This window comes from Schistocerca gregaria, chromosome 1, assembly GCF_023897955.1.
Source record: "Schistocerca gregaria isolate iqSchGreg1 chromosome 1, iqSchGreg1.2, whole genome shotgun sequence".
Classification (NCBI taxonomy): Eukaryota; Metazoa; Arthropoda; class Insecta; order Orthoptera; family Acrididae; genus Schistocerca; species Schistocerca gregaria.
Window position 1 is genome coordinate 111296194 of NC_064920.1, and position 22454 is coordinate 111318647.

General features: G+C 37.1%; 1 protein-coding gene across 1 annotated transcript in view; it reads right to left on the bottom strand.

Annotated features, from left to right (window-relative positions):
• The window catches only part of LOC126334687 (putative ammonium transporter 1), a 330161-nt gene that overhangs the window by 17136 nt on the left and 290571 nt on the right, over positions 1–22454 (bottom strand). Inside the window, exon 10 of the mRNA XM_049997174.1 lies at positions 13504–13602. Coding sequence (XP_049853131.1) covers positions 13504–13602 — 99 coding nt within the window. The remainder of the gene's footprint in view (positions 1–13503; positions 13603–22454) is intronic.

Genomic DNA, 22454 nt, shown 5'->3' on the forward strand with positions numbered 1-22454 from the left:
TTTCAGAAAATCTGACTCTGGTAGGTACTCAAATAAATCTTATGGAAAAAATAGCTAATACAATTAGTATCAGAAATTCAGGTGAACAAAAAAACAAAAAAATCATGACAAAAATATGAAAAATGCACCACACTACACAAAAACACAAACAGATGAAAGGGAGAATGTTAGTAAATTTAAATATCTGGAGATACCACACAGCAGAATACAATAGGAAAATTTGTAATAGATGTAAAAGGAAAGTATGCATGGTTTAAATAAAAATATTGGCAACAAGAAATAAATGTCTAGAAAAACAAAACCAAAACACCATATCACAGTGGTAAGACCTGAATGTTTATGTGCTTACAAATGCTTAATGATGTAGTAATAGCTGGGCAGAATAAAGATACTAAAAGATAGATTATTGGAAAAATAATGAGTGCAATACAAACTACAAATAGTAGGAAAATAAGAAGTAATAAGGAGATGTACCAAATTATCAGAGGTAATAGCAAAGTGAAGGTTAATCTTCTTTAGATATCTGTACTGAATGAATGAACACAGCCAAAGAAAAAAAAATCCTGTATTTCTGAAAAAACAGCAGCATCAATTAGAGAAACACACAAAAAATAGAAAGAAACAACATCAAGAAATATTGAGAAAATAAAGAAACAAAAAAGGAGGAGGACAAATTGAAATTTTTATTACATGATCCTAGTTGATCAATGAGAGAGAGAGAGAGAGAGAGAGAGAGAGAGAGAGAGAGAGAGAGAGAGAGAGAGAGGCTGTGCTATCATCACTCTGTGAGTAACTCATATTTAATAATTCATTACCTGCTTTTTGAATACTGTAATGAGTGTTTATTACTCTGCTACTAGAGGTATGTGGATATATGAGAGAAGAGCTGTGTCATCTGTCAGCATAATCCAAAAATGGTGGCCAAAGTGTACATTCATACAGTATCATTGTGAGAAGTTATGAATTAGGCAGTGAAAAAGGAAATGTGTATGAAGTCAACAGCTAATGGCCATACTGCAGTGGTAACACTGGTTCCTGTCAGATCACTGAAGTCTTGTTGGGCATGCCTACCACTTGGATAGGTGACTGTCCAAATCTGTCGAGGGCTGTTGCTAAGCAGGGTTCCATTAGCCCTTATGAGGCCAGTTGAGGATCTACTTGATTGAGAAGTGGTGGCTTCAGTCATGAAAACTGACAACAGCCAGGAGAGAGGTGTGCTGACCACGTGTCCCTCCATATCCGCATCCAGTAATGCCTGTTGGTTGATGATGACAGCGGTTGTTCGGTACCGTTGGGCCTTCCAAAGCCAGTTTGGATGGATTTAGTTAATACAAAGTTAACTGGTATACAAAAGCATTGACACAAATTAGAGAAAATATGCTCATAACATATTGAATATATAAAAGTGAGAATGACCTAGGGACAGGGCTGAATGATATGATTAACAATGTTCACCTTAAAAGTAAAAAGTATTACATAACAAACCTTTTACAAGCTGAAAAAAAGCAGTAAGTAAAAGGCACATAAAAGGTGCTCTGAATAAGTGTAAGGGAGCATGGGAAGTTATTAGGCAAGGTAATTCTTCCAGCCTGATATGTCAAACTCTGCTTGATCAGGAGAGTTAAATGACTATTTTGTCATTTCAGTCGGAGAACTTGGACATATCTGCAAGGGATCTCCTTGGTCCCCAGCTGTCTGAAAGCCCTGTCGTTCATTGGGATATGACGAATACCCAATGAGGTCTGTAAAAAAAATTTAAATTCTCTAATTCCAAAAGTACAGATTGCTACTGGATGACTAATTTTGTTGTTAAAATAAGAGTTCACTTGATAAGAAGGCCACTAAGCTTTATTTTTGATAAATGTTTAGAGTATGGAGTTTTTCTGCAGTAACTCAAACACTCAAAAGTTATCCTCTTATTAATGGTCAACTAAACAGAAACATTTGTGTAAAATTCTGTTTAAATTTGATCACTGACCAATTTTCTGCCTACATGAACAGACAATAACAAATCAACCCAAATACCAAAACTGTCAACCCAATTGCATGCTGCTCAGCACGCGATATACATAGCTGCTTCACAACTCATGTCATGTGTAAGGGATGAATCTTTGACTCTGTAGCAGAGAGTGTGCCATTTTTAATGTTTCTGGCAGATTAAAACTGTGCACCAGACCGGGACTCGAGCCCAGAACCTTGCCTTTGCTGAGCACTGCTCATACTAGCTGAGCTATCCAGGCCACCCTCACAGCTTTACTTCTGACAGGACCTCTCTCCTATTTTCTAAACATAAAAGAGGCTCTCCTGCCTACCTTGTAGGTTTGGCACTATCAGAAGAAATGATATTGTGGAGAAATGGCCTAGCATTGCCCACAATGGTCCTCAAAGGTCCTCAAAGGCAAGGATCTGAGTTTTGAGTCTCAATGCAGCACACAGTTTTAAGCCACCAGAAAATTTCAAAACAGTGTACACTCTACTGCAAAATAAAATATTCATTCACGAAATAACCCCACAGACTGTGCATTTTTCTGCAACATCCTTCCTTCCAGGAGCACTAGTACAGTACATTATGCAGGCGAATTTATGTGAAGTCTGGAATAATAGGAGGGAGGTACTGGAGTACGAGAATTTGAGAGGGTGGCCCATGAGTTGTGCTAGCATTGTTCAGTTGGTAAGTGTGTTGTTCATAAAAGACAAGGTTCTGGGTTGAAGTCCCAGTCCAGCACACAGTTTTAATCCTGTCATGTGGCTGATCCTCACTCAGTGCCTTCTCAAGCTAATTCACACTTTCAATGTCTGTTATTAGATCTGTAACTTACAGGATGATGTAGGGTTTTAGGATTGCTTAACATCTCATTAGTATTAGTGAACTGTTTACAACACATTATTATCTATGTGACTCACATTTTGCACCAGAAGGATGTGTGGGTCACAATCACTCTGTCAGACATCTTTGAAATATTTTCTGTTGTTTCTCATTTCAACTTTAGGTAAATGCGGGAACTCATGATTCATTCATGACTGACTTTATGTCTATATTTTTGTCTAGACCTATCCTTAGGAGCTGAAGATTGATAATTTCTAGCTCACTTAAGGCTGACAGTAAAAGGAAATGATTTAAGTTTTCTTCTGGGATGGTTCTGTTCAGAACTCTCACTCTGTATTAATATGAAATGAAAGCATACTGTTGAACATTGTCAGGAGTAATGCGTTGTTGACTTTACTTTTACAGCCACCTACATATGCCATAATAATACCACAGCTTCTAAAATAAACAATTGGCAATGAATGTTAACCTATATAATGTTTTTGCCATTGTTGAAGTTGTGGAAGGTACTATACTCATATGCTAGGAATAGAATAAATAAATTTAAACATGTTGTTCTTCTAACAACTGAAAAGATATTATAATTTACAGATAATTTAGAACAGGGCTACAGTAAAACTTTCTTGCATTATGGGGCAGGCACACCAAGAAATTTTCAACTCACACAAAACTAGATGTAGCACTGCACTTCTGGTTCTAGCAGAACAGAGTAGAATGAGTTCTCATATCAGGTCCTGTGTCAGTAGAGACACTCTAAAGATTGAAGGAAAATTTAATGGGTCATCAGGATGATGAGCCCGATTTAAACCTTTCAGTGGGATTAAAAAAATTGCTGTTTAGGGTGAAAAACTTAGCACTAACAAAGGCACAGCTGATGTTTTCTGTGATGAATTCGTCAATTGTATCTAATACAACAGGTTTTTTTCTCCTGTACAAATTTACATCATTGATAAAAATTGGACTGTGCCGGAAGCCCACTGAACTACCAGACATTTCATCCTGTGTTTATTCCTGCTACACTGATGCATTTAGAAAGGAAAGGAAAGGTTTATGTGAAAGAGATTTTCTTTATTTGGACAATGTACATTGTCATCCTGCAGAAAATGTGCTAGTTTCTAATGACAGAATGATTTTTGTGAGATACCTTTTACCTTCTATTATGTCACTCATAGAGCCATTGGACTAAAGTGTGATCCTGGCTGTGCAATAACTTCATGAAACAGTTGGTGCAAGAAGATTCAGACATCCTTAGTTTCTGGAAAGCCCTGAACAAGCTCAATTCAGTCCATGGTATTTGTAAGGCTTGGGACAATGTGAGGATGATAACAATAGCTGATTTGTGGAAGAAAGTTGCAATGCCCTCAACTAAAATAGGCTTTAAAGATTATTATAGGGAGGAATGTGAAACTGCTGCTCATCTGAGCTTTCAGTGATGTGGAATGAGTCAAAGCATACTTCAACAAAAGATGGGGAAATCATAAAAACTTAATCCATATAATCTATTAACAATAACTTCACTCTACCGCTAATGTTATTCATGCCTGCACAATCTACATTTGTTTAAATTGGAAAGAAAATGGCTATTTTGAAAAAAAATCTGATGCCTTCTCAGTTATACTATTCAGGTGCTGTTCATTTACTGTTAAGAGCTTGACATTTACTTGATTATGATGGTATTTTTCAAAGATAGTATGTATCTACATCTTAAATGTGGAGTTCCATTTACGGTACATTACTAGTGGCCGTGAAGCTTTATAACATGTACTTAACAGAATTTTTCAGTCCCTCGATCAAAATATTTATATAATTTGTAGGAAGAGGATTAATATATATATTTTTAATTTTCTTTTAAAATTGTTAGGGATTCTCAATTTTTTGCTTTATGTTAAGTTGGAGCTTGTTTACTATCTCCCCTCCAGCACATACAACTCTATTCTGAATCCTAAACAAGGAAACAAATTTGTTATGATTTTTGTTATAAGCAATAGAAACTTTTAAGGAATAATTGTATTTGGAAATTAATGTAATAAATCCAAGATCTTCAAAAAGTTGTCTGCAAGATGTATAGTTATCCACTTTACACATTATTTTTACTACTTGCCTGTACTGAATAAACACCTTATTTACATTAATTGCACTCTTACAAAAGGTGTCCACAAGGCAACAGGGAGTGGAAATATCCAAAATTGTTCTTAGCTTAACACAGTGAGAGATGCTTCTAAGGGCATGATGCACTGAACTGAACTTTCGAATTGGTTTATTTGTGTGTTGATTCCATTTTAACTTGTTATCCAACTAGACACCAAGCAACTTTAACAGTGTAATTTATTTCGTGCATGTGCTTCTGTGTTATCAGGCCATAATTGTTCATTTGGAATGGCATAATGTTAGTCTTAGTTAGATTAAGATTAAATCTGTTAGCTGTCAACCACTTGTTTTATACAACTATCATCTGAGCTTTATCTACAAAGCTTGAGTTTTCAGCTTTGATTAGTATACTTGTGTCATCAGCCAACATTACAGATTTTGAAGCACCTTTTAAAATCATTTAAGATCATTTATGTAAGTAGGAAAATGAGTGAGCCCTGTTCCAAACTATGTGGTTCTGTGCATGTTATGATCCACTGTTCTGAGATCAGTTTCATGCAATAGACACAGTCTGTTAATGAGACTCTTTACTTTCTGTTGTGTAGTCGAGCAAGAGGGATGCCATTAATGCCATGACACTTTAGTTTTCCAAGTACAATTTTGTGTAGTAAATAGTGCTCATGGCGTTGCCGCCGGATCACATTGTGCAAATTCCACAATATTTCCTTGGAGCAACTGTCTGACATCTTCAGGTGGTTCAAACTTGTTGGTGACTGGGAACAACTGACAACATCCACATGTCAATGACCCATTTCTAGAACACGCATGTGAAGAATACACAGGTGCAGAAATCGCGCATGTGCAATGATTTGCAGTTAGATGGTGCCATATTCAAACTCCCTCTGCCAAAAATTGCAGAGCGGCTCTTCTGCGCGTGCACTGAATGCTCCATTTGCCAACAGTGTGTCCAGATGTTAACTCACCAACGACCATACTAGACCAATGTTATGATGGTCCTGTTATCGAAGAATCTTGATTTTCATGTCGTGATTTAATAGCAGCGAATGCAAAGTTCCAGGCTGTGCTCAGTTGAAGTCCCGTATCCTTGTTGATGAGATTATTGGCTGTACGGATATGTATTGCTTCCTTAATGACGCAATCCTAGGAAGATGAAGCCAGGGATAAAACTTCTGTCTTCTCATAAATCATCCGATGTCCTGTATTCAGACAGGGTACTGCAATTGCCGACTTTTCCGGTTGATGAAGATGTGGATAACGCTGATGTTCATCGCAGCATTCTTGTACTGTGTGGCATGTCTGGCCTATATATGCTGCCCCACATTGACAAGGAATCTTGTACACACAACGTTACCTCAGGCCAAGGTCATCCTTAACCAAACCCAACAGGTTTCTCAGTTTTTCAGATGGTTAATTCCACACCTTCTGAGGACTCTTCTAATTCTTGACAATACAAAACCAAAATACAGCAAAAATGTGAAAGAGGTGGGTGTCTTCGTATCTTCATTCTGCTCCATAGATTGAACTCGCCTGGGCCTGAATGCATTATGTATCTGTCCATCGGAATAACTGTTTTGTCGGAACACTGTCTTCAAATGATGTATTTAACTTGAAAGGCTTCCAGGATCAGATACCACATGTGCTCTATAAACTAACGTTCATAATACACTACCGCTCTGTGTAGGATGATGGCGGCTTGTGGCATGCAGATATAGATCTGAATGTGTTGGCTTGCAGTGGACGCTGTGCCCAAGATTCCATCTGCTTTACTTCATACCAAAACATCAAGAAAACTTAAAGTACCATCTTTTTCCACTTCCAATGTGAAGTTTATGTTTGGATGAAGCAAATTCAGACACTGAATAAACATAGGTAGAGTATCAAGTCCATGTGGCCACACCACAAATATATCATCCACATGCTGCAGAAAACAAGAGGGTTTGAGAGTGGCTGACTGTAGTGCTTTTTCTTCAAAGTCCTCCATAAAATAATTGGTCACCATAGCGGACAGAGGACCCCATGGTGACACCATCCACTTGTTCAAAATATTGGTCATGAAATAAGAAGTATGTTGAAGTAAGCACATGTTTAAATAATGCTACTATGTCTTCCTCAAACTTGTTGCTAATGAGCTCCACACAGTCCTGCAAAGGCACCTTGGTAAATAAATAACAGCAATGAAACTTACAAAGAGATCTGATGACTGCAATCTACGAGTTTTCAGGTGACCTATGAAATCTTCAGAGTTTCGAATATGATGGTCAATTTTGTGATCTGCACACTTAATTAATAAACCAACAGGATGATTTTTCTTGTTTAGCTCTGCTAACACTTCATTTGTGAGGCTTTCTACTGCTGTCTCTGTGGAAAATATTATATGAAGGCCAAAGTGAGAGGGAGTCAGCAAGTTCTGCTCAGTTAGGTGAGTCAGTATTCTATCATGGGACACTTTCTCACACAAGTTTAAAAGACTTGGAGGAGTGATATATGTATGCAATTAAAGGTGGTTTGCAATCTCCAGGTTTGTTTATGGGTGTTAAGTCTTATAGGAAATATACAATGAGTAATGTTGTGTCTTCCTTTACATTCTGTGTGGTTCTTTAGTGGATAAAGGAGCGGGGAACAGATGTCATTCATGAACAGAGAATTCAGATACTAAATTAGTCTACATCTAATTTCTAATTGTAAAAATAATACATAATTTTGTTGCTATATTTGCAGTGTCAGTTGCAATCAATAGATTTAAATGTAGCAGTTTATACAGATACAAAAGATTAATAAATATGCCACTCTTCAATACAATGTCTATGTAGATGATGTTGAACTCTATGAAAGTCTGTAAATGTTATTCAACTGGCAAACACAAAAAATGGGGTCAGTACATGAATGTTCGAATTTAAGTACATCTGCTGCTGGAGCTCTGGAGAGGGGATACATGCATCTCATTGGCAATGGCATAATCATTTGTGGCAGTGCCCTCATGCCATGGTGGCAGCTATAGGAAATGGGGTGGCATAACTGGCAGCGCATATCTGAAAGTACGGCCAACTGGATCACGGCCAATACTACAAGTAATAGAATTACATAGATATTGTAAGTGTAATATTATCAAGCCAGCACAAGAACTTAATAATCTAATAGGAACCATCGTACCCAGCAGAATTGCTGCTTTTTAGTGACCAGGTAACTTTTGTAACCTCTTTAGGGACTATATTTTTAAAACTAATACCTTATGGTGATGCATGCAGTGACTGTACCAGTAAATCTAATGCATGCATATTTGGTTGTGTACTGGTGGTTGCAGTGTTTGTTGCCACTAGGAGAAAGTAATCAATGAATTTGGTGACCAATGATCTGAAAGTGTCACTATTTCTGCTAAAGCTATTTCTCATTTTATTAGGGTCACTATGTCTGTATGTGTCTTGTTTGTCTTTTTCCTGGAGTGTTTTATTTTTTGAGCACTCCTGCCATACATAAGTTTTGTTTTTTTAGGATCAGACTGGAGGGTTTTACATTGTAACTGGTTGACTACAATTTGTCCCCTGAATCAGTTGTAGCTCTCTCTTCCTAGCACAATAAACTTCGATCCTAGAAGTTATCCATTACTTATCCTTGCTTCTTTTCATGATTCCTTTATTTTTGAGTGTCTTTAAGAAGGAGAGGAATTTTCCATTAACACTGTTTGCTTTATGCATTTTTTCCCAGCATTCGTCTTGTAATTTCTGTCTAAACACTGTAATCTATTCATTTTCTATAATTGTAAATAAAATAGAAAGAAACTTCCACATGGGAAAAATATATTAAAAACAAAGATTCCAAGACTTACCAAGCGGGAAAGCACCGGTAGATAGGCACAATGAATAAAACACACAAACACACACACAGAATTTCGAGCTTTCGCAACCGGCGGCTGCTTCATCAGGAAAGAGGGAACGAAAAGGAAAGATGAAAGGATGTGGGTTTTAAGGGAGAGGGTAAGGAGTCATTCCAATCCTGGGAGAGGAAAGACTTACCTTAGGGGGAAAAAAGGATAGGTATATACTCGCGCCCCCCCCCCCCCCCCCCCCCCCCCCCACACACACACACAGACACAAGCAGATATAATTAAAGGCAAAGAGTCAAGAGCCTTTGCCTTTACAAATGTCTGCTTGTGTCTGTGTATGTGCGGATGGATATGTGTGTGTGTGTGCGCTAGTGTACACCTGTCCTTTTTTCCCCCTAAGAGAAGTCTTTCCACTCCAGGGATTGGAATGACTCCTTACCCTCTCCCTCAAAACCCACATCCTTTCATCTTTCCTTTTCCTTCCCTCTTTCCTGACGAAGCAGCCACCGGTTGCAAAAGCTAGAAATTCTGTGTGTGTGTTTGTGTGTTTTATTCATTGTGCCTATCTACCGGCACTTTCCCGCTTGGTAAGTCTTGGAATCTTTGTTTTTAATACATTTTCTATAATTATTTGATAAAACTTTTTTTCTATGACATATCCCTATCTGATTAGTGTATTTTATTGTTAACACTTCACCATCATCTTCAGATGAACCATTGACTATTAATTTTACAACTAAATCACTGTAAATTGTATTTTATTGTTAACACTTCACCATCATCTTCAGATGAACCATTGACTATTAATTTTACAACTAAATCACTGCAAATTGTTTGCTCTAAAAACAAACTGGCAATGTCTGTTGCACTAATTCCATCAATCCTTGCCGAGGTGTCTCACTGTGAAAAATAAACTAAAACTGGACATTAAAACCTTAGATGTCCTTGAATAGTCCTGTCTCATAGAAAGTCAACATTAAAGTTTCCACAAATAATGATTCTCCGGCTAAAGCTGCATAACTTTATTTAAGCTGTTTCTAGCTGTCAGAATGAATGTTCGGTGTGCAGCAAAGTATGCACTGACTTCAAACTTCTCCCTCAGATAAAAACTGTGTACTGAAATGGGAGTTGAACCTGGGTCATTTGCCTTTTCTTGGCAGGCACTCTACGAGCTGAGATATCCAATGGTGACTAATGACCCACCCTCACGGCTTTACTTGTATCAGTACCTCAACTTCTACCTTCCAAACTTTACATCAGTTCTCTTGTACACCTTTCGGGACTAGCACTCCTTTCTTCCAGGTGCACTAGTCCCTTAAGGTACGTAGGAGAACTTCTGCAAAATTTGGAAGATAGGAGATGAGGCACTGGTGGAAGTAAAGCTGTGAGGGTGGATAGCTCAGTCAGTAGAGCAATTCTCCACAAAAGGCTATGTTTCAAGCCCAAGTCTAATATACAGTTTTGATCTGCCAGGATGTTTCTAGCTGTTAATGAAGTTTAAGATATTTCCTGTTAGTGGACTGTAAACTGTCAGTACTACAAGCATGTGTATTTCTGGATACAATATTGTGGCACAGCAAATCCAATGTACAGCTGTTTAAGACAACATTTTTTTTAACTTGAATAGCCTGGGACTTAACTCCAGTTTTTGCCTATATAGCTCTTTAACCTTCCTTGTTATTGGTTATACAGCAGTATGGTATCAGATTATACTCATCGAGATGAATCTGTTCAGTTTCAGTGATTTCCATGTGATTTTCTGATATGCACAACAAGTTTGCTGAAATTCCATCTAGCTTTTCATTTTCCTGAATAGATATGAAGAGTTCATTCTTTTTTTATTTATGAGGGTTCTGATGTTTTCGTGGAAGACACTATATGTATTTTCTTCAGTGTCTGCTGTAGTATTTTCTTGTACTACATTGGCCGGCAAGAAAAACGCAACACTTCTATTTCTTACAAAATCTGAATTTTATCTTAAATTTTTGACACTAATCCGCTATCATATGATGGAATATTGTGGTAAAGTCCCATCTAAGTATCTAACAATGAAAAAAGAAAGACAATTATAAACAAATTCAACAAATTAAGCCAGAGATGCACACTTCAAGAAAATTTTGTGTAAGCTCGTAAAGGTAGTGCTTGTCTGTTTTGATATAATACACTTCACACTTTACTAAATAGAACTCTGAGATGATCTCAGAGACCTCTGTTCACGTCTTCAGAAGTGTGTATTGTCACCTCTTGCACCAATGACGGCATTCAGTCTTCCCAGTATGCTATTGATTAGTGCGATAATGTCCTGCTGATGAATCGTATCCCATAGAAGGACATTCTGTAAGTCCTATGGGGTCTCTGGGTAGTACTGATGGGCTCTACTCCCTAGCCAGTCCCAAACAGACTCAATAAGATTCAAATCAGGGTTTCGAGCAGGCCAACCCATAGCATGAATCCCTGTTTTATCCAAGAACTCTTGCAAAATTCTTGTAGCATGTGGGAATGCATTGTTAAGCATTAGTGTGAAATCATCACCAATAAATGGTGCAAAAGGCACAACAAGCTCCAGATGGATTTCCTCCACATAATGACATGTGGTAAGGATCCTGTGCTCCACGAAGACAAAATCTGTCCTTCCTTGCAGCTGTATTGATTCCTGCCCACACCATCACAACTCACCCAGAAAAGGAGTTGCGAATGAGAATACCTTCCCCTGGACTTTTCCAGACCCTCCCTCTTGTGTCAGGTGATTGGAGGCCAAATTGCAACTCACTTGTGAACATCATTTGATTCCATTGTTGTAATGTTGAATCAAGTTGTAATGTCCAGCCACAATGTTCCCTTGCAAAAAGTAGTTGAGCTGTGCAATGCTCTCTGGTGAGTTCCGGACCCATAGCAGGTCTTCTGGACTGAAGATTGGCTTCTTCTAATCTTCAGCCTAGAAGACCTGTTGGCTTCTTGCAGTCTTCTTTGAAAAGTTCTGTCACTGACATTGACCCCTCAAACATGGTGGAGTTGATTGCATGCTTCAATAGTGGTGGTGTGACAATTGTGGAGAGCTTGAAGTTGTAAGAAGTGGTCATCTCTCTCCAGTATTGCTCTTCCTGGTCTCCTTGCAAAGGCTCCAGTTTCCCTGTACCTTCATAAGTTTCTGGTAATTATGGAAGGTGTAGTCCTCAACATGACTGCACTGTAATGCATACTACACCCATCTTCCACCAAAGCAACAGCTTTCTAATTTTGTTCAGGGCTTAACAGTATGTTTACACCAGAAAGCTGATCATGGCAATCACAGAAAGAGCATACAAACATCTGTGGTTGAAAGGGGAACAATTCAGGTTTCAATAATAAGCACTACAAGAGTGGGAAAGCATTATTCGCCCACATTCAGTGATGTGTTTTCCAGATTGCATGGGAAAAAACAATTTAAGGCTAATGCACTAAGCAACCAACATTTCATTCTTTGCACACATAGAAATGCCAATAGCCTACTCTGTCTCAAAAAACTGGTTGAAGTGCCTCACTTTGATTAAATAGATAATTACACAACAATGAGTACCCATCATTTACTGGGTATTGTGTTTTTCGTGCATGTCAGTGCTGTAGTTATTTCAACTATAACTATATTTTCTCTGCAGCTCAGTCTTACAGTTGAATTTGCCCTAAGAAAAGGCCAGTGAGCACACTGGAATTCACTGGGATTTGACAGATACTGCTTTGGTTACAGTGGATGCCTCTGGCAATTATCTATGCAAGTATGCAAGTAGCCCCGTACCAGAAGCATTCAGATGCAAACGTAGGTATACATGATGTGACCAAGTGAGGGATGATGCATGTGTGAACATCATTCTTCTCTGAATAATTTTCCAAGCTTTGCATTGTGGGACACTTCATTGATTGCTTATAATGATGCTCAAAATATCGCATGATCTTCATGATCCAAACTGTTAATCGACAGGACAAAATTTGTTGCATTACAGTGAATTTTTAGCTCTCTGGAAAATGAGAACCACTGTTGGGTAAAACGTGAATGAAATCAGAAACAGTGAAAAAATAGATGATCCTTTTCCAAAAGTGAACAGAAAGCAGGTGATATGAACTGCAACAATATAGGATAAGATAGATTGCTACTTACCGTGAAGTTGACATATTAAGTTGCAGACTGGTACAATTAAAAGACACTTACACAGAGCTTTTAGCCACAGCCTTCTTTAGCAAAAGAGCAACATACACACACTGTTCATACTGATGAGAAAACGCACCTCATGCACATATGAGTGCTGACTCTACCTGCTTGGGTCAGAACGGCATCTTTTCCTATATTGTTGACATTTTTATTTTGAGTGTCCATCGTTTGATATCTAAATACAGTGTGTTGTTAACAGTTTTGTAAATAAGCTGTCCATTTTCAGTAAGCAATGCAGTAGTGCAATGGGCTTTCAAGTGTGACATGTAGCATGTTTTTCAAATACAATGAATAGCAGTTTCCAATAACAATATATTTACTTTGCATTATATGCATTTTTCAGTTATCCCTATAGTGTTGGGTCTGCAGTAATCCAGATAATCAAGACCTTCTGATGTTGACATCTTTTCTCTCTGCTATTTTAGAAGCATTTTTTTCATAAATAAATATTCTGTACCTGTTTTTAACTTATACTGAAAAATTACTATGTGTATATGCTAAAGAGTATAAAGATTAAAATGACTAACTTAAGTTACTATACTGTTTCCAGTCAGCAACACAAACCTGTTTTCTCAGCTTTAAATGGCAGTATGGCTCCAGCAAGCTGTATGCTCCATGCTTCTGGAGGATATCCAGCCTCAGCATGAAGTGCCACATCCAGACCTGGAATGAGGGACACTTAGTTATTCTCTCTAGACTCTTCCCTGCTAGACTGGTAATGACCCAGCCATACAGAGTCACATGTTACACAACTAAATGAACAGTTTTTCTGCTTCAATTGAGAGAATAGTGAAGCTAGTAAATATGTTCATTTGTTTCTCTTAGTGTTCCCATACACAAGACTTTTTATTTCAAGCAATTTAGTTTTTATATAGTATATAAATTGAAGAAATATAGATAGATTACTATGTAACAGAAAGAACTAAATACTGGTGTCATATTATGACTGGCATGTACATGTTAATTTTCTCCTTGGTTTGTTACAAAATGTAAAATGATGACTGATTCTCTGGGATCTTTTCATTTTCTGAAATCAAGCTTGCATTCACCTAGGATCTCTTCAATTTTCCTCCGACCCTTCTATACATGATCCCAGCTAGCAGTTTACATGTGTGGCATGACAGACTAACCATGTGAACTTTTTCATATTTATCCACTCGGGCTCTCTTTGGTGATGTGATGATAAAACTTTAAAAAAACCTGATGTTCAGTAACTTCTACGCTATATCACAGACTGTTATTGACCTTTTAAATCTTATATCATTCACTGCTTTGTCGATCAATAAATCCACTATTTATATCAAAACAATTTCCTCTTCCTTTTGTCAGATTTTGAGACTGTTCTTCAGTCTACACACATTTAAAGTTCTCCTGCTACCTATGTACCCTTTTCTTGCACTTAATAAGGAACCCTCGGTACCATACATGTAAACAATTTCACTTTCTATTGCTCTGAAGTTTTGTTTCTACTTCTCATATGCTGCATAACTTTTCCATGTGGTCATCTCTTTCTCATTATCTTTACATGAAGTTCTGCCCAAAATACTTGAGAATTTCATTGTATTGGTTAAACCAGTAACAGTACGACATTATGCCACTAGATGTCTTGAGGTACAAATCTCAGCTACTGAGGCACGAAGTTGTATCATCTTTGGCACATGCAGTTTGAAGTTGTAGTGGTGCTTGTCAGCATGTGTGTCAGTGCTTCTGTGAATTGTGAAATGGATAACATGAAGGAGCAACAGATTTGCATCAAATTTTGTTTCAAGTTGAAGAAAACTGCAGCTGAAACCTGCCACATGCTGAAAGAGGCATTTGGTGAGAGTGCACTGAGTCAAGTAAGAAAATTTTAGTAATTAAAGCACTTTAAGGGAGGTCAAGAATCTATGGAAGATGACAAATATTCTGGTCAACCGTCGGCATCCTCAACACAGGAAATGATCATGAAATTATGTAACGTGATTCACGGATACCGAAGGCAGACAATTCACAATGTTTGTAACAGACTTGGGCTGTCGTATGATACATGTCAATGAATTCAAGCCAGTGAACTGAACATGAGATGAATTGCAGTGAAGTTTGTCCCTCGTCTTCCCAGCATTGATCAATGAAATATCAGGATTCAGATATATGCTAAGCTGCCACAAAGAGTTTGAGAGTGTCCAAAATTATTATCCAGAGTCATAACAGGTGATGAATATTGGCTCTACAGTTATGACCTTGAAACGAGGCAGCAGTCATCACAATAGAAAACCCCAACATCTCCAAGACTCTTGACTAGTTCACAGCAACATGAAGTCAATGCTGAACATTTTTTCGACATTCGGAGAATAGTGCACAAGGAGTTTGTTCCACCTGGTCAGTTTGTCAACAGGCAGTTATACTGTGAAGTTTTGAGGGAAAATGTTTGGTGCAAATGGCGAGAGCTGTGGAAAAAGAAAGACTAGTTGATACACCATGACAATGCACTTTCACGCACCTTGCTCATTGGGAAGGAATTCCTTGCCGAAAACAACAGGGAAATGGACCCCCAACCCTCCCTTCTTGCCAAAGGTAGACCTGTGCAACCTCTACCTGTTCCTGAAGATGAAAATCGCATAAAAAGGGTAACCTTTTGACTAAATTGAAGACATCAAAGTGGAATCCCAGTGGGTCCTGAACAGTCTTCACCATGCAGTCTTCTATGACTGCTTCCAAAAATGGGAACAACACTGGGATCATTGCACACATGCCCAAGGGATCTACTTTGAAGGTAATGGAGGACATTAGGTGTAAATATAGTTTTCTGGTTTTTACAACGAAATTCTCAAATATTTGGGTAGCACCTTGTATGTTCATCCCATCCATTCTCATTAAGCCTGTTTACATTTCATGTTAATTGGGACCAATGACCGTAGCATTCTGGTCCCTTTAATCCCACAAACCAACCATCATGTTAATCTTACCACTAAACAGTGTACACTGCTGGCTACAATGTTTCTGATTTCAGTTCACCGATGGTGTCCTATCCTGTTTTAATTCCTTCACACCTATCCTGTTTTAATTACTTCCTTCTTCATTAAATGTAAAATAATTTAGGATTAAAGATAACAATTCACCAAATAGTGAAAACACTGGGTTAACAATAGACACATAAATAAGGCTGAGAATTTTGCTGTATCTGTGTGCACTCTTGATCTGAAGGATCAGTGTTGGAATGAAGTACATTTGTATTGAGAATATCAACAACATTTTTAATAATGAGTGTTCTGAATTTACACATTTTTGTGCTGCTCGTTGAGACTATATGTATGGACTGCAAACAGAGTCAATTGCTTTCATTCCTTGTTCCTATATAAAGATTAATGTATTTACCTTTTTGTTAATAAATAGTCTTAACATGGTGGCAGACTGCAGTGTTAAGTGAAAAGAAGCCTGTTATTGCATTAAGTAGTGATTTGTGAAACTGGACATGGTCTGACATAAGATACCAGTGTTTGATGGAGATGACTACAGGAACTGAAGAAGGTGAATGGAAATGCACCTGAAAATGAAGAAATATTATACAGTGCCTTCAAGAGCAAAAATGGATATGGATGATGCAGGTACCTGGGACAAACAAAATCTGACAACAATGAACTACATATATAGAGTGATTTCGTACAAACTACTGGAATTTGTGAGAGATAAGGAAACTGTGAGACAATGAAAAAGTTTGATAAATTATACACCAAGGAATCAAGAACGCTGCAAAATGTTTGTGGAAAGAAGTTGCACAACATGAGGTTAAAAGACTACAGTGACATGGCATCATTCTTAAGTATTTTTGGAAAAAAGAAAATAAACAAATTAAAATTAGCAGGCGCAAAAGTGATAGAAATGACAGGTAGAACTTACAAGAAAGAGAAATTCATCTGTAAACATGTTAGGAGATGAATTACCAACAAATTTTGTATCAGCATTTGTATTGAAAATGAAATGTGCTGTTTACCTTTTGAAATCAACAGAAGCAAAGCAAAAGAAACATTAGAGATTGTTCATACTGATTTAAATTGGCCTCACTCAACTCACTCTTTGTATGGGGACACATTTTAATATTTTATTGATGATTATAGTAAAGCACTGGAGTCTACACTATTAAATCTAAAAACCCATTTTATGATTGTTTTGTGGAATTTGTTGATGAAACTGAAGTTTTAACTGGTAGAACTATTAAGCTGTGATAAAAAGAAAAAAATATTTAAATTAAATTGTTTATAAATTTATAAAACAGAAGGGAATCATTTCAAATGTATGTCCTCCCTATGTGCAAGAATTAAGTGGCGTGGCTGAAAGATACAACAGATAAAATGTGGCTATGTCATGATGCCTGTTAGCTGAAGGGAGAATAGACAGGAGATTTTGGCCCCAAGTTGTTTGTGCAGCTGCAAAGCTTAAAAATAGAATTTCAGCTAATACTGTTGAAAGGTATGCTCTTTAAGGAATATTGTTTAGGAAGAAACCTGATGTTGAACATTTAACATTGCATGTAAGTGGGTGTTTTGTGCATGTACCAGAACAACCGAGGAAACAAAAGTGAGGTTGTTTTGATTAACAATAAAATTATCGTTGCCAGATGTGATGATGACATTGTGGAAGAGGATGTCAGGTGTATTGATCTAAAGAACTCTGGTTCAGGGTGTGAACTTTTAGTGCTTCTGAATATAAAAGCATAGAAAATGAATCTGCAAATGAACAAATGGGAGACACAGGCATTAAAGGAACTTCCAAGTAATCACAAGAATAATCAAGAATGTGAGTTGAGAAAATCAACTAGAGACCATAAAATGCCTGATTGTTTTAATGTTATTACTATTCATTGCCTTTCGAAGTATTGTGCGCTATCAACACTGCAGTAGTTTATATAAATGATGTAACACGTGTCAGAATTTTGAAAACAAGAGTAGGAAACTAATAATTAAACCAGTGAATGTAAATGTTCTTGATGTAAAGTGTATTTTCACAAGAAACTCAGACAACACATGTAAAACAAAATTAGTTGTCTGGGGCTTTCACAAAAGTAATCATTGGTGATATTTCTTCTACACTAAGAATTTTGCTGTCATACTGTTGACAAAAGGGTTTCATTGTGAAACTGGTTGTACAGACTGCATTTCTCAATGGTAAAGTTTTCTCAGAAATTTATGTAAAGCAAGCTCTAGAACAAAAGGATGGAACAGGTAGAGTTTGTAAGTTATTTAACATATGATATGGTTTGTTTGTATGAGTTTTTAATGAGTTCAGGTTTTAAAAAAAATATGGTTATTGCCTATATGTACTGATAACTGTTTATTATATGGTGTGTATAATTGTATTTCTTGATGATTTGCTAATTTGTACAAAATTAAAAGGAAAATGAAAGACTTAGACAAAGTAAGGAATTATCTTGGAATAAATATTCATTACAAGTATACAAAAACTCTAGCTAAGAAATAGCAAACTGAACATTGACAGTAACACCAGTGAAAGTTAACTTGAAATTAGACTCTGCATTAGATGCAAGTCATCATATTAGGTACCAAAACACGATAGGTTTTTTCTTGACAACATGGTCAGATATAAGTCACGGTGTAAACTATTTGAGTCGATTAAAAAATTGTTAGTGACCTTCACTTTAAGTATGCTTTCCAAGTACTGATATATTTGCGTCTAACAAAAGGTTTGAAGACAATGTATGGAGGTACTGACAATATTGATTTGTAGATTGTTTTGCAGCTGTGGATTGGGCACGTGATTGTGTAAACCAAGTCTACATCAGGTTACATAAGTAGATTGTTTGGAAACACAATATTTTAGAAATCTAAGAAACAAGGAAGAGTTACAAAATACTCTGCCTGTGCCGAGTATGCAGCATTGTTAGTTGCTGCCATTGAAACTAAGTTAATTCTAGACATTTTACATATTTTTGATGCAAAGTCTGATGAGCCTTTTAAAGTGTATTAAGACAACTCCAGGGCAGTCAATATTGTCAGGTAAGGTACCTTTACTAAAAATTTGAAGTGGACTGCAGTATACTACCATTTTGTGAATGAATGTCATATGAATGGAATTACAGACTTTTGTAAAGTATGTCCAGGATACAATGTAGCTGACACTTTTATCAAATCCTTGACTAAAATAAATTTGGAAAATTTTGAGGAATGTTTAATTTCCTTATTAAGCTTTCTTAATATAATTTGATTGTGATATAAATGTAAGGAGGAGTGTTGGAATTAATGTAGAATATTGACAATGTCAAGGACTTCTAATAATTTTCTGTGTGCAGCTGGACCCTATCAACATTTTGCATTGATATTTTGGCCCAGAGATGCTCAACCATCTTCAGTTGAGTAGACAACTACTGAAGAGCCCAGGTGCAGTTATGGTATTTATGCTGAATCTCATGCATGCAAAATGTGCTGGCACCGTTTGGTGTGCACATCTGGTGATGTGCATGTGTGGGATGGCTGAGTTGTTTGTGCTGCGCTTGGTGGTGGAAGTGAGAGATGATCTAATCATTGATTATCAAATGACCCCATCGATTCTACAGTGACTGGGTAATTATAATATTGTGATTCCAATTTTTGTCCACATGAAAGCCGTTGTTGTGATTTATATTTGTTCTATTTCCATTGATTCTTTCGTTACTGAATCGCAAAAACTGGAAACTAGAGCTAAATTTTTTGTTCTATTGTATTCCATTGCGTATCCTTTGAAATTTTAGTGTTCTGACACTGTTGATATTAACTGTTGCAGAAAGCAGGTGTATCTTCCGTGTTGTGTACAATGCTCCTGGACACTTCATGTCTTCTGCCCTACATACGCAGCACCACTACATATGCAGCACCACACTCACAGGGAATTTTGCAAATGCATGCTTTTTCCAGTAGCAAGTCATCTTTAATGGATACAAACAGGGCCAAGCTCCTTGCTGGCAGACAAAAGATAATCTTAATTTTATTTTTCCTAAGTAATTGGCCTATTTTAGAAGACCCATCCCTGCATATGGAAGGTATGCAGTTGATTTATAGTTGTCATCAGTGACACCAAGGGGTGCATTGCTTCTTGTTATTATAGCTGTGCATGGCCTTCCTTATTTGGCATGAAGTTTAGCCATTCTCTTTAAAAACAGTCTCCAATTGTCCAATTCTGTGTGAAGGTCTTCATCATCTGATATTACTTGTGCCCAATGTATTAACTGTATTAAGGCACTAAGAACACCAGTGGTTTGTTGGGAGTGATGGCAGCTAGACACCTGGCGATATAGATCAGTGTGCGTGGGCTTTCTGTTCACAGAATGTTCCAATGACTCATCATTCTTACAGTGTACTAACACATTTAGAAAGAATAATGTCCCAGCTTCCTCGGTCTCCATTATAAACTTGATGTTCTCATGTAATAATTTTAAGTTTAATGCTTTTCTTCTACTGAACTACTCCTTGCTGTTTATCTCTGTCTTGAGGAATTTCCACATCACATTCTGCTTTAATTTTCATCCACTTCATGGGATACTTATTCTCATTTATTCTCTTGAATTTTAGCTATCCTTCATCACTCTCTGGTTATTATATGAGTTTGTATCTTCACCGGGTATTTTCACACTCAGTTTTTGTGCAAACTTTTTTCACTGCATTAATGAATTGATCAACTGTAATGGTAAGTGAAATAAAGAGCCAATTTATTCTGAGTTGAATGTCTGTGGTTCAAACTAAACCACTAGCAAAAAAATGTTTAAATTTGATAAACATACCTCATGTTCAATATACTTGTGAAATAAAGAATAAAATTGAGCTGGAATCTTAATTAGTAATAGAGATTAATGGAAAATGTTATACTGAAATATATACGGAAAAAGTGTCAGGCACACACAGTACAGGCAACAACACATAGTCATGAAAAATGGTACCATTGAGAACCAGAGGTTTCTTCATCTGGCAAAAGAGAGGATTGGTTTGAATGGAATAAGAAGTGTCAGTGGTAAATTACAGACATCATCTGGGACTCCTGGTCAAGATGAGGAAAAACTCAAGAATGAGATGATACTAACAGAGGAGATTTGTATCTTGAAACATTAGAAATTGCAGGCATAATGGTTAACAAATCAGAGCTGAGGGAAGCACAGACCCAAAAGAAGAAGCAATTAGTGAAGATGCAACTAAGGAAATAAAAGATGTGAGAACCTGCAAAACTTAAATAAAAGATGAAATAGCGAAATAAATAGCAGATAAATACACAGGGCATGTCATGAAGGGTGAATGTGTGTGAATTAATTGTCAACAGCAGTGGTGATGAGGAAGATGTAGGAAAGATGCACATACTGCACAATAAGAATCCATGTACAGATTTCCAAGGAACTTCACACATCACACTTCCTTTTTTTAGGGGAGACAGTGGCAGAAACCATGAAAAAATCACATTTTTTATTTGCAATTAGAACTCAAATGGTATAATAATATTAAAACTGTAAGCAGTGTAATGCGCCATGCCCACTTTTCAAGGTACCCTGTGGAGAAAAAATTTTCTTGCTCAATTTTGGCTGTGAACATGTAAAATATAGCTTTAAAAGGCTGTAATTTTTTGTATGCAACACAAAGGCTGTGTAGCCATTTTGTGGTCCAAGCAGTGTGGTATAGAAAGCTATGGAACTTAGTGTGTGCTGTATAGCGGAATTTGTGTGAAGTTGGATTTGTTGTGTCATTCTTTATGCAAGGTTGAGTATATTGATTTTTGTGTGTGTGTGTGTGTGTGTGTGTGTGTGTGTGTGTGTGTGTGTGTGTGTGTTTTTACAATGCCTAGACCTGGTAGAATATTTAAAAATATAGAAAGTCCCATTTTTCAATATACTGTGAAAAACTGATGTTGAAGTTAGGCTTGGGCGTGCAGATGCAAACATTAGTTTGTCTCCAAGTTCATCTAAACTAAACATTGGGAAAGGTATTGTCTCAGAAGAAACAAATCATGACGGAAATACAGATATCAGAATTGTGGATTTGGAATTAGTGCCAAAGGCACTTAGAAAAGCCTGCAAGTGCCCTTTCTTTGGAAATCTGTATTTGGTGGATGATGGAAAGAGAGAAGATCTGCTTTGCACATTGGACATTTTATGTCAAAACTTTCATGCTGACGCACCATTCAAGACACCAAAGGCCAGTAATAGAATATATGAAGCCAAAATCAGATTTGCTTATGGATTAAGATTTATAGGGATTGAAAGAGATGCTGCAAACCTTTTATGTGGTATCATGAGCGTGCCTGGTTCTCCACAAGAATTTACTGCAATGAACACTACTCTCTTCAATGCACTTGCAGAAGTAAGTGAAGAGAGCATGAAAATGGCACTCCAGGGGCAATTCAAGAAAATTGTGATGCAACTAATATCAAAGATAAAGCAGTTTCCTGTGACAGTTCTTAGATGAAGAGTGGCATACTTCACTGCATGGAATTTCAAAAATTCTTAGTGTCGACACTGGAAAAGTAGTAGACTTATAGGTGATGTCTAAACAATATTCTACATGTTC